This window comes from Saccostrea echinata, unplaced genomic scaffold (assembly GCF_033153115.1).
Source record: "Saccostrea echinata isolate AGI-Se365-2 ecotype Australia unplaced genomic scaffold, CSIRO_AGI_Sech_v1 ptg000001l, whole genome shotgun sequence".
In the NCBI taxonomy this organism is placed as follows: Eukaryota; Metazoa; Mollusca; class Bivalvia; order Ostreida; family Ostreidae; genus Saccostrea; species Saccostrea echinata.
The window spans coordinates 6,048,804-6,073,809 of record NW_026889750.1 but is presented as its reverse complement, the minus strand read 5'-3'; the positions used below and the strand labels follow the sequence as shown (position 1 = coordinate 6,073,809).

The 25,006-nt window shown below is 33.0% G+C and overlaps 2 protein-coding genes across 2 annotated transcripts in view; one reads left to right on the top strand and one right to left on the bottom strand.

The window, feature by feature from the left end:
• Positions 1-273: 273 nt before the first annotated feature.
• On the bottom strand, positions 274-5,933 carry LOC133182591 (BET1 homolog). The gene is made up of 4 exons (XM_061317468.1): positions 5,818-5,933; positions 3,444-3,544; positions 2,696-2,752; positions 274-2,497 (listed from the first exon to the last, which is right to left on the bottom strand). Exons 1-4 carry the CDS (start codon positions 5,834-5,836, stop codon positions 2,342-2,344), a joined length of 333 nt encoding a protein of 110 aa, XP_061173452.1. The 5' UTR covers positions 5,837-5,933; the 3' UTR covers positions 274-2,341.
• Positions 5,934-12,486: 6,553 nt separating this feature from the next.
• The window catches only part of LOC133184258 (epidermal growth factor receptor kinase substrate 8-like), a 38,331-nt gene continuing 25,811 nt past the window's right edge, over positions 12,487-25,006 (top strand). The window contains exons 1-7 of the mRNA XM_061319236.1: positions 12,487-12,633; positions 14,341-14,426; positions 19,797-19,820; positions 20,846-20,910; positions 23,342-23,437; positions 24,289-24,422; positions 24,809-24,976. Of these exons, the coding sequence (XP_061175220.1) occupies positions 14,380-14,426; positions 19,797-19,820; positions 20,846-20,910; positions 23,342-23,437; positions 24,289-24,422; positions 24,809-24,976 (534 nt within the window). The 5' untranslated portion in view covers positions 12,487-12,633; positions 14,341-14,379. The remainder of the gene's footprint in view (positions 12,634-14,340; positions 14,427-19,796; positions 19,821-20,845; positions 20,911-23,341; positions 23,438-24,288; positions 24,423-24,808; positions 24,977-25,006) is intronic.

The window sequence follows — 25,006 nt, the reverse complement described above, 5'->3', positions numbered from 1 at the left end:
ACCCCTCAGGCCCCAGGGGGGCAGGGAGCATGAAATTCAAAAATTTTGTTCCCCTTCACACATAGATGCCATATGCTAAAATTGGCTGAAATTGGTTCAGCGGTTTCAGAGAAGAAGCTGAAAATGTTCAAATGTTAACACACGACGCACAACGGACGACGACGGACGAAAACAGATAGCAATAGGTCACCTGAGTGATTCCGGTGACCTAAAAATGGTGATGTTCACTATATTAACTAGACTGATAATGAGAAAATAGAAAGGTTATAGTAAAAAAAATTAAAGAGACCTCTTTTTAGGTTTCATAAAATCATTTATTACTATGTCATGGCAACATCACATACAGGCTCATGCACTGAGCAAAACATCACACCAATAATGAGATGGTAAAATGGAGTGAACAAAAGTTTAAAAATTTTTAATTCAATTTTCCTTTGTGACTACTGTCTTCATGAAATTGTCATACATATAGTAATAAGATTCCAATTTTTACTTTTTACTTGGCAAAAAGCCTCTGCCATTTTTACATTATCCTGAAACTTGCATTGTTCATAGCACACAAATGAAAGATTATTTACTGTAGTCCACAATTGAAATGATAATTTTACATTATAAATCTTACTTGATTGCACATTTTCACCTGCCTGGTTATTTTACATAATTTACATCTCAAAAACTAACTCAGTAGTGACATATCTATAAATGGCATGTTATGTATTGCAGATTATACATGTACAAGGAATACTATTTTGAAGCAGTCAACTTCTGAAGATTAAATCAAAAAACAAAAATTCTCCATAAATATACAAACAATCAAAGTTATTCTATGTCAAATATGATTTATAGTACAATAGTATGGAATCACTCAAGGAATAATTCTGAAAGGTCTCACTACACAACTCTAGTATCAACGTGCCACTGATCTGGTGATGTACAGTTAAACTTCATTATCTCAAACTTGATGGGACTGCAAAAAAACTTCGAGATATCTGGGGATTCGAGATATCAAGGGTAAAAAGAATGAGGGGTTGGGACATCCAAATCACTTCAACATATCCATGGTATTCGAGATATCAGTGTTCGAGATACCGAAGTTCAACTGTATTTTCAACTGGCCAACAATGCTACTTCAAATGAGTGTATAATGGCATTATCAATTAGCACTGCAATGACCTCAGGAATGGCACTTTTAATTGAAAATAAAAATAGAGCAAGTGGTCACATACGTAAATACTATTGAACAACCAAGAACATGACTCTTAGTGTGGAGGTTCACCATACAATAATTCCTAGCTTTGAAAAAAAAATCAGTAAAAAGTCTGAATTGTCTGCTCTGTTGACCATTTTAAAAGGTACAATATCAGAATTGAATGACTTGACCAAACAGCAAGGTAGACATTTTGCAAAAATGAGCTATATTTGAAAGAAAATTAAAAAACCTTATGTCAAATCATTGTTAGAAAACACATTACATGCAGGATGAAATTTTACCATGACTGCAGATAATTAAATGTTACTTATGATGAACACAACTTTTTTTTCTGTCATACAAATCTCTGAAAAATGTGTCTTATGTTCATAAATTTCCAGAGCAACCCTCACAATACTGAAATATGGCTTTGGCAAAAATGTTATTTTTACCAAAAATTAAATAAATACCTGTAATATAAATCAACATGATCAAATGTTGGCTTTAAAATGTATATTGACTAACATTTTATGCTTGACAAAATGCTGAAAAAATATTTTTAAATAAAAATTAAATGATAAAATTTACTGGTGTTGAATATGATAAAACAATGGTATGAACATTTGTATGATGACTGACATCTTCTACTTGAGAAAAAAAAATGCTGTCAACATCTTACATGTTAAATTACACTCAAAAAAAAAATTTCATCCTCATCAATTCCAGAATTCCAAGGTTTGACTGTATATACTGTCAAACTTCATTATCTGGAACTCAATGGAACCGATGAAAAACTTAGATATCCATGGGTTCGAGACAATGAGGGTAAAATACATTGACAAAAAGTAGTTTGTACTTCCAAATGACTTTGATAAATTCATGGTATTCAAGACATCAATGATATTGAAGTTCAACTGTATATAATATTCCATGGAAGATGTTCCTTTATTCTAAGTGTTAAAAGTTTGCTCTCATTGCACAATTGGCTAAATTAAGGCTTTTTTTTTTTTAGAAAAAAATGTGAGTAACAGAGTTCCTGGGTCATTTAAACCTTTCATATGAACTAGTCTTATACCAGTAAATGTAAAAATCAGTGTATATGATTTGGCAACAACAATAATTCAAAACAAAAAGCCAGTAGTCTAACCTGGATCACCTGAACCTAACAATCACCCATATAAGGAAGAAAACAAATAAACAAAACAGAAACATATAACACCAGAGCTTTGGTCCCCCGGCTTTTGTGATGGCTTTTAATCGACCCATAGAAAACTGAAGGAGATTTCCAGATTTTTCATAATCTTCATCCTGTATCAAATAAAATACGTAAAATATTAAAATGTCAAAAAATGTCATTTTCATCAACAAGTGTTTTTACCATACTGTCTTCCTTACTTCTTTTTTTGTTGAGTAAATAAATCATTACTTTAATACCGTATTTATTATGAAAATTTTAAGAAAGACAAATAGAATATAAATTTGGACTTAAATATGCAGAAGACTTGCCATTTCTTTTAGGAATTTATTTTGCTCTCGGACTTCATTCCCAATGTCAATTGTCAACTGCAAAAGAAAATTTGTCATTGATCCAACTGTTATCAGAGTGAATGACAAGGTTTTATGTTAAATGAGTTTCTTTAAATTTACCACATATTAATTATTATATTTTCCATATCTTGGAATAATATCTAGAATTTAATAGACTTAAAATTAAACCAAAAAACAAAAACAGTTCACTTTATTCTCAACAAATTCTTGTGTACAGTTAAAATATGAAATTATAGTGAATAAGATAACTGACTTTTCAAAAAAAATCAAAAACATTTTAAGTTAACTCAGGCTGGGCTTTCAATCAAGGGCAACAGGAAGCAATTTATCCTTGTTAATTGATCAGAATTTGTACTTCAAATTTCATAATTTGTCTGTGTGTGTGTTTGTTTGTTTTTTTCATGAACTGTTGAAAATAATTCTAAAACAAACCTATTCAAATGGCTAAATTCTCCTTTTCACTTAAAAATTTTTGAAAGCCCTGCATAGGCATTATATTTACTTTATACATTTGTCTTAAACATGTTATACATGCTCCTTGTTGTTTTCACAAAGAAAAAGTTCCTAAAAATCTTATCATAATTACTCTTTCTACATTTAGATTCATAATATTTCCTGTATATCTGCATGAAATCTTTTAACTGTTTTACATGCATCAACTGTAAATTGTTCACAATTAAAGTGTGTATGAAATACAAGGCATTACTGATTTTAGGGCTGACACTTTGCTTGACAACTCCTGTTCTCTGCGGTCATTTTCCGATTCAAGCATTTGAGCTGTTGGTTGGTAATATCCTCCTTCATTATCTAAAAAATAATGTATTTGACATATAAATTGGTTTTGCATTGTAAATGATTAAATGAAAAGAAAAACTGAAAAATCATTTATTAGTATATGAATAAATGACAAGTTGATTATCTTCTTTAAATGAAAAAAAAAATATATCCTCAGGGCTCAACATTAACGCTTGTCCGCTTGCCCGGTACCAGTGAAAAAAAATTACGGACAAGTGAATATTGCTGGGCACTTGTCCGATTGGACAAGTGCATTTTAATGTAAAGGAGTCTCTAAATAATAATAAGAATGACTATGAAAGTTAATTGGTAGTTTCAAGACGGAAGCTGTACATAAAAACCGGACTTTGATCCCGATAGGGATCACTATTAATTGAGTTCACATTGGATCGGGATCGAAGTTCACTAATTGCATACTACTGAAAAGGCATGGAACTTACGAACTTAACGAAGTTTGGTTCACTTGTGGACATTTATAAATGTTGTTGTCAGGACAGAAAGCCTAGATAAAATTTCGTTTTATGTGTTTGTTGTAAATATCAATAACATCACGAATCAATCAAGCACATGTCATGTGTAATGGACTTTAATTTAGTTTTCAAGTTGACAGTATTAGATCTTTATTGAAAAATTTTCGGACAAGTGAAGTTGAAGTTCGGACAAGTAAATGTCTTGGTCACTTGTCTGAATGGACAAGTAGGGAAAAAAGTTAATGTCGAGCCCTGATCCTTAGATTCAATTTACATTCAACTTAAAATGAGGAAATAAACATGCCATTGGAAAATAATTCATAAATGCACTTTGGTCATCTATAAAATTGATATTTCAAAAACCCGGAATATATGAAAGTAAGTTGACTCTTATCATGTCAACTTCCCAAAAAGTATTTGAAACTGAACCATGATTGCACTGTGCATTGCACTTTTTTTTTTCAATGTTTTAAATATTAAAACTGTGTAACAGGGAACCTGAAAAAAGGATCAGGGACCTATATGCTAAAACGTTAGTATATAGGTCCCTAGAAGGATGGAAGTACAATTAGACTAAAATTTCAACCAGGGACCTATATACTAACGGGATAGGCAACTCTCACAAGTCTCGCGATATCTCGTAAGTTGCGGGATTTTGTAAGTCAATTTTAATTAAATATATCTCTTTTCCTATCAAATATTTCAGAATAAAATCTTGATTTATCTATCAAAAATTATTCAAGATGTGTTATTAGCACTGTTTTTACTCCTAATCTTAGTAGTAATAACGTTTATTTAAAAATCAATGCGTGCCCCTGAATGGCCGTATTTCCGAGAAATCGCTTATTTTGGTGGTTGTTTACTTAATATCTTAATTATTTTATAATATGTGCTTTAAAATTTATTAAATATCCATTCCGATACACTTATAGAACAGTTTACATTAATCAGAAAACAAGCTTTTAACTGGGAAAAAAACGTAGTTTGAAAAACTTGCAGTGTTGTGTGTGCCGTTTTGGGTAAATAAACATGGCGCTGAAGGAGTTGCCTATCCCGTTAGTATATAGGTCCCTGTTTCAACTGAACAAGTGTCTCCATTTACTGCATACATAGCCACTTTCATTTACAATATTGGCCATTGGTGACGAGTTTCCAAATCGTCACATTCCTTATTTCAAATGAATCAAACCGTACCAACATGATATGAATCAAGACCACTTGAACATGATAAGTGTTTGTCAGTGTACCCTTGATTCTATGTTATTTCCATCTGTCACAAGACCGGTGACATTCAGATTCTTGTTCATAGATCGATTTAGGCCACAAACAGAACATAAATTGAATCAGACGTATCTAATAGCGAGCGCAGCGAGCGGCGAAGCGCCGCTCGTCACTGCGAGCTCTAACGACAACGCCTGGGCGAAGAGAAAATTCGGACTACTGCACATTCATTCAATAGAATTTTTTTCCGCAGTAATTCTGACCCACAATGCATCGCTTCTTGTTCTCGCTGCTAACTTCGTTCACGCGGTGACAACAACTAAAAATTCACACAAAATAAACTCACCTTAATTTAATGGATATTGCATGCAGATAGTAGATTAAACGTTCTTTGTTAAAATATTTGCACTTTTTAAACTTTGTTTATGGAAATGCAGCTAACATACGACGTCATGTGACGTCACAGTCTAGACGTTCCAAATGTCTCGTGCGGTTTGAAGAGGCGGATCATAATAATGAAGTGAACACTGCGCTCGCCCCAACGGTCGCACCGTCAACATATTAGTCACAAATAATGAGTTTCGTCATTCTTACTTGCGTGTGCTCTTCTCATTTTCGATTTTCCCTGTAAACTGAAAATCAAAACAGTGCCAGGCTGTCATAGACTTGATACTTCCTGCGTAATACGTCACGATATACGTGTAGCTTTGACTTAGTCACTTCAGCGCTTCATAATAAAATAATACTTGAACGGATAAAATTGGAAAATAAGGATGCGAAATATTTATACTGGAATTTGTTATTTAGAAAAAAGAAGAGTGCAAGTTCCAGAGCAGGGAAAGATAGTTCAAAAAAGAGGGGGGGGGGGGACTTCTTGACACTCTTCTTCGAATATACTGAATATCAAAGATGAAGTAATTTGTTATGGGAAGCATATATTTTTAAGTCACTCTGTCATAAAACCTTATTAGATTTTTTATGTAAAAAAAAAAATTGGTATACAAGTCAACAAAGTTATACCGATGGTAAATTAAGCACATATGTAAAAACTCAAACAAAATTGGGGTTATGAGAATTATTTATCTGTAGTTAAAAATTTTCATCACAGAAAATCTCTATGTAAATTAAGAATTTCTTGTCATAGATTGCAAATTGAAGTGGGAAAATTTACCTACATCCCTCGAGAAGATCGATTATGCAATAGATGTAATTCTAACAGTGTAGATGATGAAACTCATTTTTTGATAACATGTAAAAAATATGATCATCAAAGAAAAGAAATTTTCAGTCAATTAAAAGTAAATTTCCAAATTTCTCGGCGTTGGATGATGGACAAAAACTTTTTTGATTACTCAATACTAAAGACAAAGAAACTCTTAATTTTGTGAGCAAATTCATAAATGATAACATGTTGTAGTAGCCATACACTTTTATATATATAGTATTCCCTTTAACTGAAATAGTACAATATTATTGTTGAAATGAGCAATGTCATTTACAAATTGTTATACTATCCATTGGCATATCTTTTCCTTATTATTGTAATAATTTCATACTTGTCTGTTATGGGCACTAAATTAGAAAATAAATGTTCTGTTCTGTTCTTCCTGCTCCCTTCCATGCAATTTTTCCTCTTATTTTTTCACCTTCCGTTCCTCCTTTACTCTTCTCCCTCTTCCACGCAGGAATGATCTCCTACACCTCCTAGAACTGCCTTCGTTCGATCAGAGACATATAAATATAAGTTTTATATGTCTCTGGTTCGATCATCCCCTAAAGCAGTTTGTTGATTCCTCTCCGTCCAATATATCGGCGATATCCTTGCATTTCTTTGATAACCTTAATATATCAGTTCTCAGTGGGGATCTTATCCCAACCCTAACTATAATTAGCCTAAAAAAACTTAAAATTCAAAAACATATCTTACAATGCTTATGTAACAGCCAATGCCAGACCAGTACTCGACCCCCCCCCCCCCCCCCGGGTATTCAGTCTAAATTCGTTAAATTTGGCGTTTGATATATATGTCCTGTTTGCATGGAATTAATACACCATTGTACTTTAGTCCTCGGGAATTTGTGAATATTGAATAACTATTATTTTAAAAAGTCAAGTCTAGTTTTATAGAGAGGGGGAATGTTTAAAGTCTTGCAAGCATTTTTATAATAAAACGAACCTCCCCTGGTAATTTGTCGGTATCAAAAATGCTGAAAATTGGCATGTTGTTCGATGTGACGTATATTTTTTTTTTATAAAATGAAATTTCAACCAAGTTATTTGATTTATTTTGCGTAGCTTCACAGTTTTAACTTTGATTTGGAGAAATATATATTTTATCTTTATATCTTACAATTATATCACTCCTTTCTGTTCTCGGCATTAGATTCATTATTAAAGATTTGGATCACTTTGTACATTTTAACATTTATATTAATTTGGAGAGGAGGGGACTTTTTAATATATGTATGCTCTTCCTCTGTTGCCCCGCCATCCCTAGAACGTTTTGGGTTAAGGGATGAAACGCCTGAAGACAGACTCGACGATCCAGCCGCAAATTTTGGGTATACCTTTGCAAAAAGATAAAATTTAGAATATTACATATCTTGAAAAAATATTCACGAATCTTCTTGATTCTTATTAAATTGAGCTCGAGGATTTTAAAGATTGACACCCGGCTGCGGTCCAGTCCTGGACTCATGGACCATGCATGTGCTTTAAACTTATGATTATGAAAAAAAAATCAATTCTAATACAACGTTTTCCTTTCAGTGACCCAATCCTAGTTTTAAATGTCCCCCTAAAATTTTGTAAAGGCGCATCATTAGAAGAAATAAAACACTAAGTTAACCACCATGTACTCATTAAAGTGACGACAATTCTTTATAGTATGTTGTGATGTGTAACATTAGAAATTTTTGTTTTGTTACATATACATTTTTAGTCATTGCAAAATAATTTCCTGTACAAATACTTGTTGTATTAATAAGGATTTTTTATTTTTTACTGGAATACGCTCTGTATATCCATTCTCTCCAAACACACAGACATACAAGCGCAAACATGCCTAAGCTCATCTTATATGTTCATCAATTTCTAGATCTGTTTAGTGTAAAATATTTCAGTTTAAGTTTCTCCCCTTTCCTTAAGTCTCCTGCAAAGGATGACTGCACTTAAGGATATGCGAAATTTGCGACAAAATAAACTTTCAAAACAAGCATTTTTCCTTTTCATTGCAAGAATGGTCAACATCCAATCTACAACTTTATGTAATTACGTTTAATAAAAGTGTGTATTTACGAAGTTCGAATCTGTTTTCAAAGGCAGGGGTCATCACAATTTCTTGAATCTCCGTTCGATAATGAGGACGGCCACTTTTTTACTGACTTCATACATAGTCAGCGCATGTTTGTCTATTGTTCTACGTTTAACAGTAGTTGTATATTTGCATAAATAATAATGTGTCAAAAGGAGATTAATAGACAAACATGCGCTCATGGTTAAAAAGAGAAAAAACTGTTTCTTCTTACATTCGCTCTCTGTGTTGTAACCAAGGGTTGTGACATGTTGAATATTATAATTCACCACGTGATTTCCTACCTCAGGTAACTCTGTGAATACTAAATTCCATCACGTGACTTGTAAGGTAGCATGTTTTGTGCTAACTAGGACATTGTGTTCGAACACGTTAAGTCATCTGGCATTGATAAAAAATCTGCTTTAATTACATGGACGTGATCATATTGTTAATTTCGCTTTGAAACCTTTGACAGTAGTGTATTTGTGCCATATAGAATGGAGATGGAGATGGGAAAGAGTGATCACATTCCTTATTTCAAACATGTCATTGTTATTTATCTAGTCTAATTTTAGACCCATTCTTACAATGTTAGCTCCACCTCTCATGCATATCTAATGTTCAATCAAGGGCAGGTAAGTGTAAATTCTCTATATTTGGAAAGCAGTAAGGACAAAAAACATTGAATCATTTTATTGTTTCACAGTCTAAAATCATTTTAAGATTTAAATTTGGTTCCAAATTGACAGGATTCTTTCATAAATATACAAAAGTGAATTAAGGTTTAGATATAAAAGCAACAGAAGCAACCGAAAAAGACCCGAAAACCGGCGTTAAGTGCAGTCATCCTTTAAAGCTAATCAATTATAACCAATTTTCACACCAGTTACAAGTTTTTACCGGGCCACAGCTGGGATCTCGGGGTAAATTTAAGGAGATAAACATGACCCTGCCCCTGCTTACCCCTCCGGACTGCATGGCGTATTCATTTAATTTCCAACGCCTTTAAGAGGATGCGGCTTATTGTTCCTATGTTTGCTTTCCGATGACATGATATAGATATCATTTTCAAGATAAACCTGGTTACAGGTAAGTTAGAAATATTTACTATATATGTAAATATAAATCGATAAAAAAAAGAAAAAAAGACACAAATTCCTTTCAGTTTGTTCATTTCGAAATGAGAAATATGAAATACTGAAAAATAGCAGTGGCGTGTGCATGGTCACAAACATGAAGGTGGAGACTCGGCCTAGTAAATGTGTATTCCAGTTTGGCTACAAGAATAAAACAAAACAAAAAACAAAACAAAAACAAAACAAAAACAAAACAAAACAAAACAAACAAACAAGATGTGTTTGTAAAACACTGATGCCCCTGTGTGGCAGCTCAAGGCCAAGGTTAAAGTTTTTTCAAATGTAGGTCAATATCCAAGGTCAAGAGGTCTAAAATTTTGGTACCCAAAGAAAGGTTTTGTCACAAGGAATACATATGTGAAATATGAAAGCCCTCCATTGAAAACCAACCACTTACTAGTAGCTATAGAATATATGGCCATGGTTAAAGTTTTTCAAAAGTAGGTCATATTACATGTAGTTCTCCAAGGTCAATGTCATGAGGTCATAAATATTGGTACCAATAAAAGGAAAGGTCTTGTCACAAGAAATACATAAATAAATGTGAAAGTCCTAGCACCAACCATTCAAAAGAGCCCTAGCACAAGCCATTCAAAAGTTATAGGCAAGGTTCATTTTTTTAAACAAATGTAGGTCATACTCCAAGGTCAGGAGATCAAAATTGTTGGTATCCAAAGAAAGGTCTTGTCACAAGGAATACACAGTTGATATATGAAAGCTCTAGCACCAACCGTTCCAAAGTTATGGCCAAGGTTAACGTTTTTCTAAAGTATGTCGAACTCCAAGGTCAATAGGTCAATAATGTTGGTATCCAAAGAAAGGTCTGGTCACATGGAATACACATGTAAAAGCAGGTTCCTAAGGATTTTGTATAAAATTCCAACATTTTTACTATTCCCACTAAAGATTGTTGGGGGGGGGGGGGGTCAATTAGGTATTCTTGACCTCCAACTTCAAATGCATTGGGGGCAAAAGCTCCCCTCTCATCCCCCACCCCTTGTGTTTACTATTATTTTAAGAGATCCTACACGTACCCATGACTATATAGGCAACGCCTGACCACTTCTCTAAAGAGAATAACCACGCATGTGATTTATAAGATTAAGATTCGCAAATCGAATTCAATAATTGTTTTTAAAGAGTTACGCACCTGAAAGTACATGTACATGGTAATGTACATTTTTCATGAAGTTTATTTCAAATATTTACCATGATAAAGAATAAAAATGCTTAAGAGAAATGAGAGTTACAAGTATATATATATATATACAGATGCCTTGTGTCTTAGCAAAAGTCAATTTAACTTTGCACTGAGAAAATTGAAATATTGACTCAACCTACCAAAGGCGGATCCAGCACCGGCTCGCCTGGCTTGCCCCTCCACCCCCCCCCCCCCATTTGAAATTTTTAAACATTTTATTTCGTAATATATTTTTTTTGGTTTTGTACATGTTGCTTCTTAAAGTTTTATATACTCTCAATTCAGTCCCCAAGTAACATTCAGGCGCGTATGGTATCAGGGTTGATTAAATCATAGAATTCATTACTTTAACAATTAATTAATTACTTTTTCTGAATAAGAGTAATGGTAATGGTAATTGTAATGGTAAAAATTCCAAAGTAATTGTAATTTAATGCATTACATTTCAAAGTAATTGACCCCAGGTCTAGTTGATTTTAAAAATATTTTTTTGTCAAAGAGACTGAACCTATACTAATCCCCTATCCCTCCCTCATCTCTCCGAAATAGGATTTCGAAATTGGACATTTTTTTATTTTTTGTTTTGATTTTGTTGTAATTATTAATTTTTTTACTTAATAATTTATTTACTTTTTTATTTTCAAAAAAATCATCCTTGACCCCCCCCCCCCATGGTTTTGAATCCACAAACTCATAGAATCGATATGAATCAATGTTGAGTTGAAGGCCACAAGAATTAAGAGTTTTCTTCTCGTGTAGAAGTTTTTGAATAAATTCTGCTTCATGGGAATGCAAAAAGAGATCGGATAATAAAGGAGCACAATTAGTGCCCATCGAAATTCCAATGTTCAGATTGTTGGATGACATTGTCTCCAAAGACTACCGTGATATTGTGAAAGTGATGAAACTCCAGAGTACTTGTATATAGAACAGAATGATTTTTAAAATTGATTGTAATTTGGTACATGTAGATGACCAGTCACGAGATATGAAAATTTGCGAGTTCCATCTCTATTGAGGAAGTGGTTGTGTTAAAGAGCCCTCATGCTCTTTATAAAGTGCATATAGAAAAGTCATATGTTTTTATGCAATTTATGTTTGAAAAGTGTTGAGATTTTAAATTTTCCAAAGAGTTCTTTGGAATTCGATCGTTAGAATCCAGTATTTGGTACGGTAAATTAAACTCACCCCCTTTGACTGGAATATCAAAGTATAATTTAAAAAAAACTGAAAGTGTCCTCTTCTGAAAGGGAACTTTGAATATATAGTGTATAACAAGGTTGGATAAAGTTTCAAGATGTAGAAAAACGTCTATATACAGTAAATTTTCGTTCAGAACATATCTGTATTTTTGTTCAGACGTGCTTTTCCTTGCCCAGTCAAAGGGGGGGGGGGATGAATGAATAATCATGTGATCACAGGTAACAACTTTTTTGGCTGTTCCCAGTTGGGATAGTTTACCTACACAGGTGTGAAAACGACAAGCAAAATATAATTAAAGTCTTTTCCATGGCATGTATTTTAGTAAAAAATATTAACTTCTCTTGAAAGTAAAGCAGAAGCTTTAAAGATCGTTATTTAAACAAAAATATTGTCCCACGGTATTTATAAATCACCTTTCCAAGGTGAGAGGAGGGTGTATAATCGTTGATTGGAACAGCGTTAAACAAGCCTCGCCCAGAGCACATTGATCTGTCGTATCTTTCGACGTGTGCCGAATCTTGTGTGAAAACTTTTATTACTTTTAGTGACATTCATTGACAAAGAGGAAATAACGGGTAAGTTAGAGGAAACAGGAAAAAAATACACCAAGCAATGTGTATCACTTTCGTTTTCGAACCTCGCCCAAGGTGCACGATTTGTTTTGGTGTTGGCAAATGGCGCCATGTTGCATGTTTCTTGTTGATATGTGTGTTCTGCAATCGGAATTGTCGACGAGTTGTTTTGTTGTACTACATTGTTAGATACAATTTTTTTATCGCTGAGGTAATTTTTTTTATAAAAACGTGTCCATGTTGCAGAATTTGAGTCGTCCTGTCAACTTTGTCACACATGGGACAGTGTGAAGAAATATTTATGAATCTACTTTGTGTTGATATTCATGAAAAAAAAAAATGATTAAGAATATTAAAGCAGTAATTAATTGTTAATCGAAGAAAGTCAGATTAAGTATTGCATTTCACTCCAAGTTCTTCATGTTCTTCATGATTAAGTCATATAACCCAAACATTCTCAAAGTGTGTGGATTTCTTTTCTTTCAAATTATATAAACTTTGGGGTTAGAGTGGAGCCAAAATTGAGAATCAGGAAAGAAAATCTTAATCAAATCTTCGTAACCAAATCAGCAAGGTCATGTTACAGGTGTTATTAAAGCATCCCTATTTTGTGTAGATTTGAGCAGTTTTGTCATGACCCCGTGGGGCTGAAGTGGGAGCCACAGTATGGGTCAAAAGCTATATGGGAAAAAATGGAGAAAAAAATCTTAAAAACTTTTTTGATAAAGAACAGCAGGGCCATGTATTGCAAAGTCTTATGTTAAAGATTGCTTATGTCCCAGTATCAATATAATATGATATTTTATTAAAATTAAAAAAATAATTGTGAAGTTTTCAATGATTGTTACAAATCTGAAAGTTGCCTGCGTGGCGCAGGGGTTAGAGCGTTTGCTCTAGAGGTGCGGAGTAAGGAGTTAATCCTTATGTCGTGGGTTCAAATCCCACTGAGGGAAGTGGAGACCAGTCCTTTGGATGCGCAGTAGGTGCTGGCACAGAAAAGATCCTTCACTGCTCAATGGTCCTGAGTGCCGAGTATAGGTCAAAATTTGCAGCTCTCCACCGGCAAGTGGTGGCGTCTCCATATGAGTGAAAAATTCTCGAGAGGGACATTAAACAATAAACAAACAAACAAATCTGAAACTTGATGACTTGTTGGGCGTGGAAATGATCCATTTTCATTAACCCTAGTATTTAAATTAAAGCAAAAAATTATATTTATTTATTAAAATATTAGTGTGAATTGAGAGAAAAACCTGAAATATTGCAATAGCATTCTTAATTTACTTGGGCTAATCGTGTATGCAAAACAAACAATTTGCGTTGAGCAATTTTTGTGTTTCTAGAAAAATTGCTTGCTATCTAGGTGTTTTGACTTTTGTGTGCTATTTAAACATAGCCTAGCTTTTAACATTGCATGTGCTGCATTAAGAATTTCCAGTATTGTTTGCTAGAAACTTTCTATGAGGAATTTGATATACTACCTTGTTTATTATTTGGATGATAAACTTTCTGCTTATTAGAACCTGAGAATTCGCATGTTATATGACATAAATGATGTCTGCAGTAGTAAATTATGAGCTTTTTGGGGGTTGATTTTTCTTTTTACCTTTGGAGAACTATTTTGCCCATTTTTCAGCTTGGAAATTCTAAACCAGGTAAAAAAAAAAGTGTAGATATTACAATTTGACAAGTGCTCTTTCTGTTTTGTAGGTGTGGGGTATGCAGTGACAGAGTGTTAGAGGTGTGGAAATGAACGGTTACGATCATTACGGACGGAACGGATTCCATCCTGTAAAGTAAGTAAAGTCTACAATCAGAAATGCCAGGTAGATCAGCCATGTGCATTTAAACTAGAGATGCTTAATTAACTATAATTTCCTATTTAATAGTTAAGAAGCTATATATGCTGAGCTGTAAAGGATAAGAACTTTATGTCAAGGAAATCAAGCTCATGGAAGGCTGTTTTTACAGTACAAGGTCAAAGATTTCAACACTTTAACTTAAATTTGGTCATACTATGAATTTGCAGTTGGCAGATGTATTGTGTTTCACCTGCAAATAAAAGTTTGATTTTAATGTCATCAGTGAAATGCTCAGATTGGGAATACAATATTTTAAAGTCATTAATGGCAATGCAGTCATTTCATGAAGGCCAAAAATTTGAGGAGCACCCATTGGAAAGACTAAGATCTCTTTAATGCACATTCCATGGTTAACATTTGTTTTGTGCTTCCAGCAGTTTTCTGTAGGTGGTGTACGTATTGCAGATGTCAATCCATGCTTTTGCCAAGAGGATTATTAACTGTTTTTGTTCTAGATCTACTTTTACTAATTTAATGCATCGTGACATATACACCAGTAGTAACCTAGTTTTACATTCATAATGCAGAAATAGATACAAGTTATTTAAATTACATGTACCAATTCAGGCCCGGCGAAGGGTTTTTCTGAGTTACAAACAGAAGGTGTTGTATTTAGTTTCAGTCCTTAAATATAAAATTTATACGAGCGTCTTCTCTGTTGAGGGCCTCCTGCTGATATGTTTTCTGGAATTTCATTTTACTTAATAGTTGGTCTGAATTTGACACCAAGTATGCATTATAAATTTATAATTCTGTTTTAACATTTATTATCGGACTTTCTATTCTGTGTGAACTGACATGAAGATTATGGTCTTTCCTGGTTGATTCATGGAAAAGAATAGTGTTAAACTTGTGTTCATATAATCTTTGTATTACAACTATATGGTTAAGGTGCTATATTTCCCCTGTATTTAAGGGTGCTTTTTCCACAAGATTTTTGGTCAAATAGCAGTTAATATGAAATGGTAATTATTACATACAGACTTTCTCGTATTTAGTTGTTGAATTACTTGATTTTAGAATCATAGAAACTTCAGGAAGGTGTGCTTAGAAAAGCAGTGGTTGGTTCAATCCTGCATTTAAATCAAGATGGTGGCCAAATCTCAGAGTCAGTGTTATTTTGTGCAAGAAAAAGGTTTAATAGACAACAGCAGTTTTCTGTCGTTTCAGCTGCCAGTAACTTTATCTGGTCAATTTTACATCTCTATCCTAATTACTTTGTTTGTTTTTTAAAATGTGTATATTTTATTTTGAGAAGAGTTTTGTTAATCTATAAGTTAAAAAAAACCCAGAACAGTATTCATTTCTTATTATTACCACAGAAGATATATGTTTTCTAATGTTAAATGAACCAATTTGAAGAAAAAATGTTGATAAGAAAAAAATGAGTAAAACCAGCACTGAGAAATTCCTCAAATGTCCCAGCCCTAGTTGTGATGTTCTTTTTTACCCCCCCCCCCCCCCCCCCTTGATAAATAGACATTCTTTTGTTTTTGGTATGGTTAACTCCCTTGATATTTAAGAGTGGCAGAATTAAATAGGCATGATTTGTTTTAACATCTAATTCAAAGTATATTCTTCATTTTGACATTTATTACTCTCAATAAGAAAGATTAACCCTGTATGAAATTTTACACCACATTATTATTATCATAAAAATGGGGGGAAAAAATAATCTTTAACAAAGAATTGCAAATCGTATAAGAAAAATGCTTCATAGTTTCTTTTATCGTTAGGGTAATGGACATCCTTCTATTGTTACCTTAGAAATAGTTGTCATATATAAAATTTAATTTTGTGTTTGTGTGTGTATTCATTACATCAGTATGTTAAGGTGATATGGAAGGTGTTTCTGAAATGGTTCAACTTAAAACTAGTTTGGTCTCACGCATGATTTGCCAAGGGTGACACTTTAAGGAGCATGAATGGTTGGTTTAGAGGGATTTAAAGAATGCCAGGTCTTTGGTAGTAAACGGAAGGTCTTGGACGATAACTTTGCAAGAGTGGAACTCCTTGAAGACATTGTAGCTTGGTGCATTAAGTTGAATTTGGGACTTAAGATTTTGTTTTGATTTTCGATCAGTGAAAGGATTATTTGAAAACAAATGAAGGATGAAGTTTTACACAGGTGCAGGCCGGTACGTATACATATGTATTAATGCTATGTTCTATTGACCTAAATTCTTCCTCAGAAGTGTTGTCAGCATAGGAAGGTGACATAGGGTGATAGAGATTTGAATGTCTAAATGTACTGAAGAAATTTCGCAAATTTTAATCTTGGGTCAGTTAAAGGCGTGTTGAATGAAGTATAGGTGAAGAAATCCTGGAGAAAAGAAATGAGAGATAGGACTTGATGTTTCTTTAGAGTGTGCATCCACCTTAGGGTTAACTTGGCCATTCATTTCTAATCCCCTAGGATAGGGGGAATATATATATGTAAACCTCTTGATGTAGATTAATGGATCATTATACAAGCACGGGTCAGAACCTTCCAATCTTTAATGCTGGCCCAAGAAATTTTACACTTAAACAGACATTCTGAATCTCCGTTTTTATTGTAAATGTTGTGACCCTTGTGGAAAAAGACAACAATAAATTGCTGGGTTTTTGTTTTCTTTTCATTGTTGTTACTTCTTTAAGGGATTTAGATATTTAAAGATTTTTAAATGAATTAAGGATTCCATAACTTAAGGTGACTGACTGTAAACAAGTTTAGCTGTCTAGAATATAAGATGTCAAAGTGACAATGATACATTTTACTTCCATATTGATTTAGAGTAAAGTGTGTTAATTAATCAAATACTGTTAACAGCCATACAATTTATAAAATAGGAATTAAACAAAAAAAAAATCAACATTTTGTACAATGAATTCATCTTCCTGATATGTCACCTTCATTAATATGACTATTGCAGCTGCATGTAGTGTTTGCATATTAACAGGAGGAGAAAGGTATTTTCTCATTATTATAATTAGGACGGCTTGTAGCCAGCAGCATGGGTGGGGGACAATGAACCAAATACACAAATATATATATAGATATAAAAGGTAATCTTATAATGTGTTTTAGTTTTTAAAATCTTCCTCCTAAAAAAAAAAACATAACTCGTACTATTTTCAAGAACCTTCAGAAAAGGTAAAATTCAACTGAGACATCTTATGAAATGAAAAGTCAATATTTTCTGTAAATCCCTGATGTTAACATTCCTGCTTTAGACTGTGGATACAGGCCCTATTCACACAAGTTATCTAAATATTAAACATCTCACAAGGTAGTCATATTATCTGGATTATGCAGAGTTATGCTTGCTCATGATAACAGTTTGTTTGTTTAAGGGAGTGATCATATGGTTGTAGATCACCTTGTTGAGTCTGTAATTGGCCAGATAAATCGAGATTTCATATTGATCCTAACAGTTTATAATGGCTTAGAACTAGCCGCTGAAAGTCCACTATAGTTGTATAAGAAAACTGACAAAGATATTCATCATTGCTAGAACCATCATGAACATATACATTTAATGTTGAGCTACCAGAACTACTTTTTTGTTTAACTGTAGTCAAATTTTGTTATCTTGAACTTGAGGGAACAAGATTACAGATCAAGATATCCAAGGATTCAAGATAATGAGGTTAAAAAAATAACGAAAAAGTGCTTGGACTGCCAACTCACTTCTACATATCCCTTGTATTCAAGATATCAGTGTTCTAGATAATAACAAAGTTCAATGTATATGTATATTATTTTTCTTCTATAAAATTTATATTCATCAAAAGTTTATAATGTATGAAACAGATATGGGTTACAACTTTTAGGCTTAAGGACAGAATTGATACAAACAAACTTGTTTTCAAAAATCATTAAAATAGGAACTAAAGCATGTTTATATATTGAGTAAAGGAAATAACTAAAGCATGTTTATATATTGAGTAAAGGAAATAATTTTAACTGCATAGATTTTAATTTTTTCTTCCAGGTTTCACAAAATTGTCTTATAAAGCGATAAAAAGTTGTATAGATTTATAAGGGTGACAGGAAAAAGGTAGAAATTTGAACATTACAGAAAGTTTACAATTTTAGAAATGTAATATTTGCATCATTTTCAATCTAAAAAGGTCCAAAAATATGTATTAATCCAGGCATCCAACTTTTTGTTTGTATCATCATATATTATGATTCATCTGTCCTTAATATACATATACCAGTACTAGCCCACATTAAGAGTTACCACTGTTAAGGTAGTTATTACCTTTTGTCAGCTTATATAAAAAGTTTGTGATTTTTATCTTCTTTCTTTTTTCCATGGGATACCCAAGTATACAGCCCAAAAATTATTGAATGGAAATCAAATTGCAATGAAATGAAATGTTTAGCTTGTGGATACTCAAATGAAAATATGTGTGCAGAAAACTTGTCATTTAATGCTGTAGAAATAGGTGTAGAAATCACTGGCTAATTTCCGTAATTACTGTGGCTTAAGATGCATGATCAAACAATTTAAAAGAAGCTTATTTACTGAACATTCATTTATTTGAATTAACTTTCTACTTATGACACAGGCCGTACCTAATTCCTGAAGGAACCATTTTTCTATGGGATTAGCGTGTAGACTTTGATATTGAGGATTAGCAATTTATTCTTAAAATTAAAATAAAGCTAATAACTTGATATAGTAATTGGAGACAAAAGTTGGCAAAGCTATAGAGCAGATTATATGTCAGTGTCAAAGATGATAGAGGATTATTTATGAGGGTCTATTGCTAGGAGGCAGTGTGCAGTAGTTGGAATTTTCATGAGGAAGTATTGCCAAACTGAAAGGGTATACTCAGCAAGGAGATACTTAGCATTTATATGGAATTCCTTTTTGTTTAAATTACTTGCAAACTAAGCAGGATTCATATTCATATTGAGATCACTACTTGAGATTTCCTTGTGACAATTCCTTCTTTGTTTGTGTACAGGGATATCCATTTTTTTCCAATTTCATATTTAAACTACACTGTCTTACAGGTTTGGAAGTTGCATGTGCTTTGCTGTATTTTGGAGTCCAAGTAACAATGCTGATAACACATTTATATGTATGCAGTTGCATAATTTAAGAAAAAAATATAAATGCATTGTTATTAAACCATGGTAGTTATCTTTGAGGAAATGAAAACAGATTTTTTTCTCAAGGAACCTTCCTTGTGCACACATTTTTTACAACAATGAAAAGCTTCAACATGTTTTTAAAAAAAAATTAGATCTTTATGTGCTTGCTTTTGTGTATAACCTGGATTTATTGTATTTCTGTCTACTTTCAGCTCTGGAGATCCGTTTAATCACAGGTAAGACTTCTCCTGGTACCAGAACATGGTTATATTTAATAATAATAAATGGGGGTATTCTGCATGCTCACCTTTCACGGTTTAAGGGATGCCTTGGACTGCATGCTTAATTAGCTGAATTTATGCTTAAAAAACTGATTTACATATATATCTGTATATAAATATATATGATGTATGAAATGAGGAAATAGCATTTTCAAGGGGATACAGTGAATGAACATTTTGTTTACCTATATACACGTGTATATTTAATACTAGCATTCTACATGTTCTCCTGCTTTTCTGGTGTAAGGCAAATGGTCTTACTTTGTGTTAATGTAATAGCATTTACAAATAAATCTTAGCTAAAATCTAAAATCAATTAGTGTAAAACTTTACACAGTGGCAATCGAAGGGAAATGGACTTAAACAGTCCTAGACGTTCAGTTTATGAGGGCTCTGTGTTTGGCATACCTGACTTGTCGACAGCCAGGTAAGGGGGGTGTGGTCAATAAAACTGGTGAAGGACTCCTCTGAAGTGTCATTGTCACAGCTGACTGTGAAATTGATTGCCTGTTTAGGGTTCTGAATATGAACTGTTTCTACCTTCTCTTGCTGTTTTATTTCATGTGTTGATACTTCAGGTGTACATTGAACTCTGGAATTCTTTTAGAGAGAATTAGGCCACATTTGATCTATTAGTATCACATTTACATATATGCAATATTTCATGACCTGCTGAGCACAATATCATATAATTCTTATTACTAAAACTGTTAATTTGACAAGGTGTTTGTTTGATACATATACAGTGTGTATGTGACTTTTTTTCTCTGCACATGTAAATTAAAAATATTTTCAAATAATTAAATGTATACTTGATTTTCACATTATGAAAGATAACGCTGTGGACACTGCAAAAGTAAAAGGCCGTTCATTAAGCATCTTTTGAAGTTTTGCAAGAATTTGAAGAATCATAAGAAAATGATGTGTAAAGTACAATATCTGTTATAGTCATCTAAGTAATATGATTGTTAATCTTGTAGAGATGACCCTTACGATAGAAATGAATTTGGAAGATCTCACAGAAATGGATTTGGACCTGATATAGGTAAGTCGTGTCAAGAAGGAAAATTTGTGAATTGCAAGAGGAGAAGGGTTGATAGAGACCACAAGCAAAATGCTATTATTCCCAAAGAAACTATAGTTGTAAGGGCACACTTGGGTCCTTGGTATTTCAAATGAGGCATAGTTTTATTTGTTCAATATTTTATGAGATTCAGGATTCATGGAGTTTTGGAGACAATGTAGTAGTTAAGGTGGATTTTTTATCAGGAATTCACTGAAAAGAATTTTCGAAAGGAAATAAATTGTCGGACTTGTGTAGATAAGATTTAGAAGGAACAGATAAAGAGATTGCTTTGAAAGTGAGGATAATTTGTTTAAATGGGGAAATACCTGAAAAAAATATCAAGAATCTAATATTGATTTACAAAAGAAAAGACATGTGATAAAACTTCTTGAATTGGTAGTTATCTTTATATTCAGTATCATTATATGTTGGGAATACTTCAAACAAAATTTCAGTAAATAAAAGAATACACAATTTAGGTGCAAGGCAAGTAATACCTACTCAAAGTTGTCACCAGATCGTTGTTGGAGCTAGTGATGTAGGAAATATGAAATGATAGCGGAAAAAATTACAAAACATCAAAAATAACTCACTGACACAGCACAATAGTTTATGAACCCAATTGCAATGGTCTGTTGTTTAATGTTGTCAGTAAAATTATTGCAACAGATAGTTCAATGCACACATATTATTTTTGCTTAGTACAGTATTAAAGTAATTAATCCAACTTTTTGAAGTTAAAATATTAGATATTTGATAAAATATGATAAGCATATATATCTAAACTAATTATGATCACTGTTGAAGAACATTGGGTTGTTCCTATATATATACAATGTCCTGACACACTGACATAAAGAGAGAACATGATGGCTCCTAATTGATTTCTATTTTTACAAGCCTTTTTTACTTTGATGGACATTGTCCACTGGGCTCTCTTAAGACACCTGTAGGCCCAGATCTTGTTAGGATAATGATCTGTTTACAAGCCATATTGAACCAGGGACCCATCATTGAGAGGTCTTAATGTTCTTGGGAGTCTATTAATTTGTTTAGGCCCTGGGTGTATCTGTGTGTATTGGGGATGGGAATTTTTTTTCTACACGTTTTTTGACATGTAACAACTTTAAAGGTAAGCCAAGATTTATCATAGCTTTGTTATGTGAAACAAGTCGCTTTATATCATGTTATATGAGTGTTAATTTAAGGGCCTACGGCTAAATGTCTCCACCTGCGTGCATGTTGTAAAACACCTTTATGAGACATTGTAATAATTCAAATTTTTGAGGCATCTAAAATTTAAAACAGTGGATTGTGAATGAATTTTATAGTCTTATTTTGAGAATGACATCATACTGAGCAATTTGTGTTTTATATAATGTATAATCTCTTGAAATTCCTCAATCTGTTTTTGTACTAATATGTAATTTTTATTTTTATCAGAAGCATTAGTATTTTAACACTTACATTATTTTGATTTGGTGCTGTAAATATTTTATATTCAATCAGTCAAATGTTTATATTTCCTGGATAAACTGAACACTGAACCCACTTACTGGACCAGTGTTTAAATGTCTGGTCATAGGATTCGGGTCAGTGGTGAATTATCTATGGATAAGTTCACTGATCTATAGCTAAAGGGAACAGATTATATTGTCAGGCATGTGGTAATATTTACGTAGCTTTAGATATATTTCAAAACAGTACGTAAACTAGGTGTGTCCAGGTACTCCTTCTATTGATGGAGATCAATCATGACTCGTGAATTATTGCAGTGAGTAACCATTCATTCCCCCTCGCCATAATATTTGCTATTTCTATTGGTGCCAAAACTTGTACCACCCACTCAGGCTAAAAAAACCAAAATGCATAAAAAATTTTGAAATTTTAATATCGGTAGTAATTGACGATTGGTCAAATTTTGGAAGTTTTGTGGTAGCATTTCTTTTTTTCTGACAATGTATGATTTACCCGGAACAGTTTGAAATAGATTACATCATAGAATGTATATGAAAGACCCTCATTGATTATATCCACATCTGTTAGGGCTATGGCAGGTCAAATAATTTCATTGTAATTTTCACACAGACTTGTGCATATTTTGGATGAACAAAAAAATGCAGTCATATATAAGTTAAGGAGTGTATAGTGGGGATAAGTCAAGCATGATGAAATCAAACTACAGAAGTATAAAATAACAACTATTGTTATTAGACTTCCACCATATATCATTCATATGTATATTAAAAAATATTGGTTTGAGACATTCAAATTTATTAAACTTGTATTCAGTTCTGTGTCTGATTGAAGGCAAAAACAAAGAAAATTGCTTTATGTTTACAAGATTTATTAAAAAAAAGTATGATTTGATATGATAAGCTAATTTAGTGATTTATTTCATTTATTTTAGTAGATAGATCCAGCTTTGACGGTCGATTTGACACAAGAGACATGAGAGAAAATGAGTTTGAGCTGGACCATCTCGCTACATTCTCCTCCAAAACAGGTAAATTCTTGATTTTCTCACCAACTGTAGAACTTACTCTAAAGGGGGTTTGGAGTTAATATTTCCCTATCTGAAAGTTATTTAGAAATTATAGCACATAAATACATTGATATAACTGATTATCAAAAAGATTTGGTACATATGAGAGCTGAAAAAAAATTCACATCCTGGCTTGACTTCCATAATGAGATCTTGAATATTGTAAGAAACACATAAAGTGATCCTTCACAGCAAGGAAGGAATGTTGTAGAATTTTGCATGCAACCTTGCATCATTAGTTATGTAGAAACTTGGAGAAGTAATATGGAAATATATGGTGTCCATGAAAAAATGCATATAGGGAATGGCATACGACCAATATGCATTTTTTCATGGACCTCATATATTTCTGTATTATGCCTCTAAGTGTCTACATAACAAATTTATCCTGCCATTAATTTTTCAAGAAAGTTAATTTTCTCTTAAGCAAAGGATTTCTTAGCCTTTGTTTGCATTGTGATATTGTCTGAAGCTCATGTGACTTAAGTTATTAGGTCTCTTGCGAGATCAAGTGAAAATGCCATATGGAATTGATATCAGGTTGGTAGGTCACATGGAGGGGAGAAATTGATTTGATATCTGGTCAGTAGGTCACTATTATAAGGTTTATTACTGACTGTCTACAGAAAAATATCAGGTTGATCAATGTCATAGATTGCTTTAGTGTGAGAGACATAAACACAAGACAGGCTCATTATCAAAGAGGGGTGGGGGGCACAAAAAAATTGACAAGGAAATTCAAGATTTTTATCAGAGGCAAGATTAAGGTTTTTACACAGCTGCTCATTAGCTGTTGACGTATAATTTTACAGGACCAATGTCAGCAGAGGATGGATTACGGAAGCTGCGGCAGATGGAAAGCTCTACTGGAATCTGGACCATGAGATGTGTCATGATAGTGGAAAAAAATAGCAACACACTCGTAATCATTGACAAGAGTAATGGGGTAAGTCTGTTACAGATCTGTGTAGTTTAAAGCAGTTGCTTCAGATGTGTCGTTAATAAATTTTGGAAACTAGCAAGGATGAGCTATCAAAATTGATGAAGTATATCATAGTCCATCATCACAAAAAAGTTTGTGATAGAATAACAGGACAGTTGTTCAGAGTATATTCTTTGTCTTGAGTATCATTATATTTATGATATCACAGGTCAGTATAAAAATAAGAAAAGTCAAAAAGTATTAGAAATTTTGAAGACATTCATTCGGGCTTTATGGGATTTGATCACATGACCATCCCATATTAACATCCCGATAAAAGTTTTAAATTGATACCTTATTTCTTAAATAATATTGTCATCCAAAATTACAATATTTGTTTACCTATTTAGGAGGAACTAGAACGATTTCCCATTGAGCTTGTTCACGAACCTACGGCCATATTCAAGGATGATAAAAGGGAAATATATACCAACTTGATACTGTTCACAGTTATTGAGGATCCACGTCGGAAAAACGGTCCCTCTGACATGCATATTTTCCAGAGTATTATGGCCCCGGTAAGTCTCGTATCACTGAATATGTTAAAT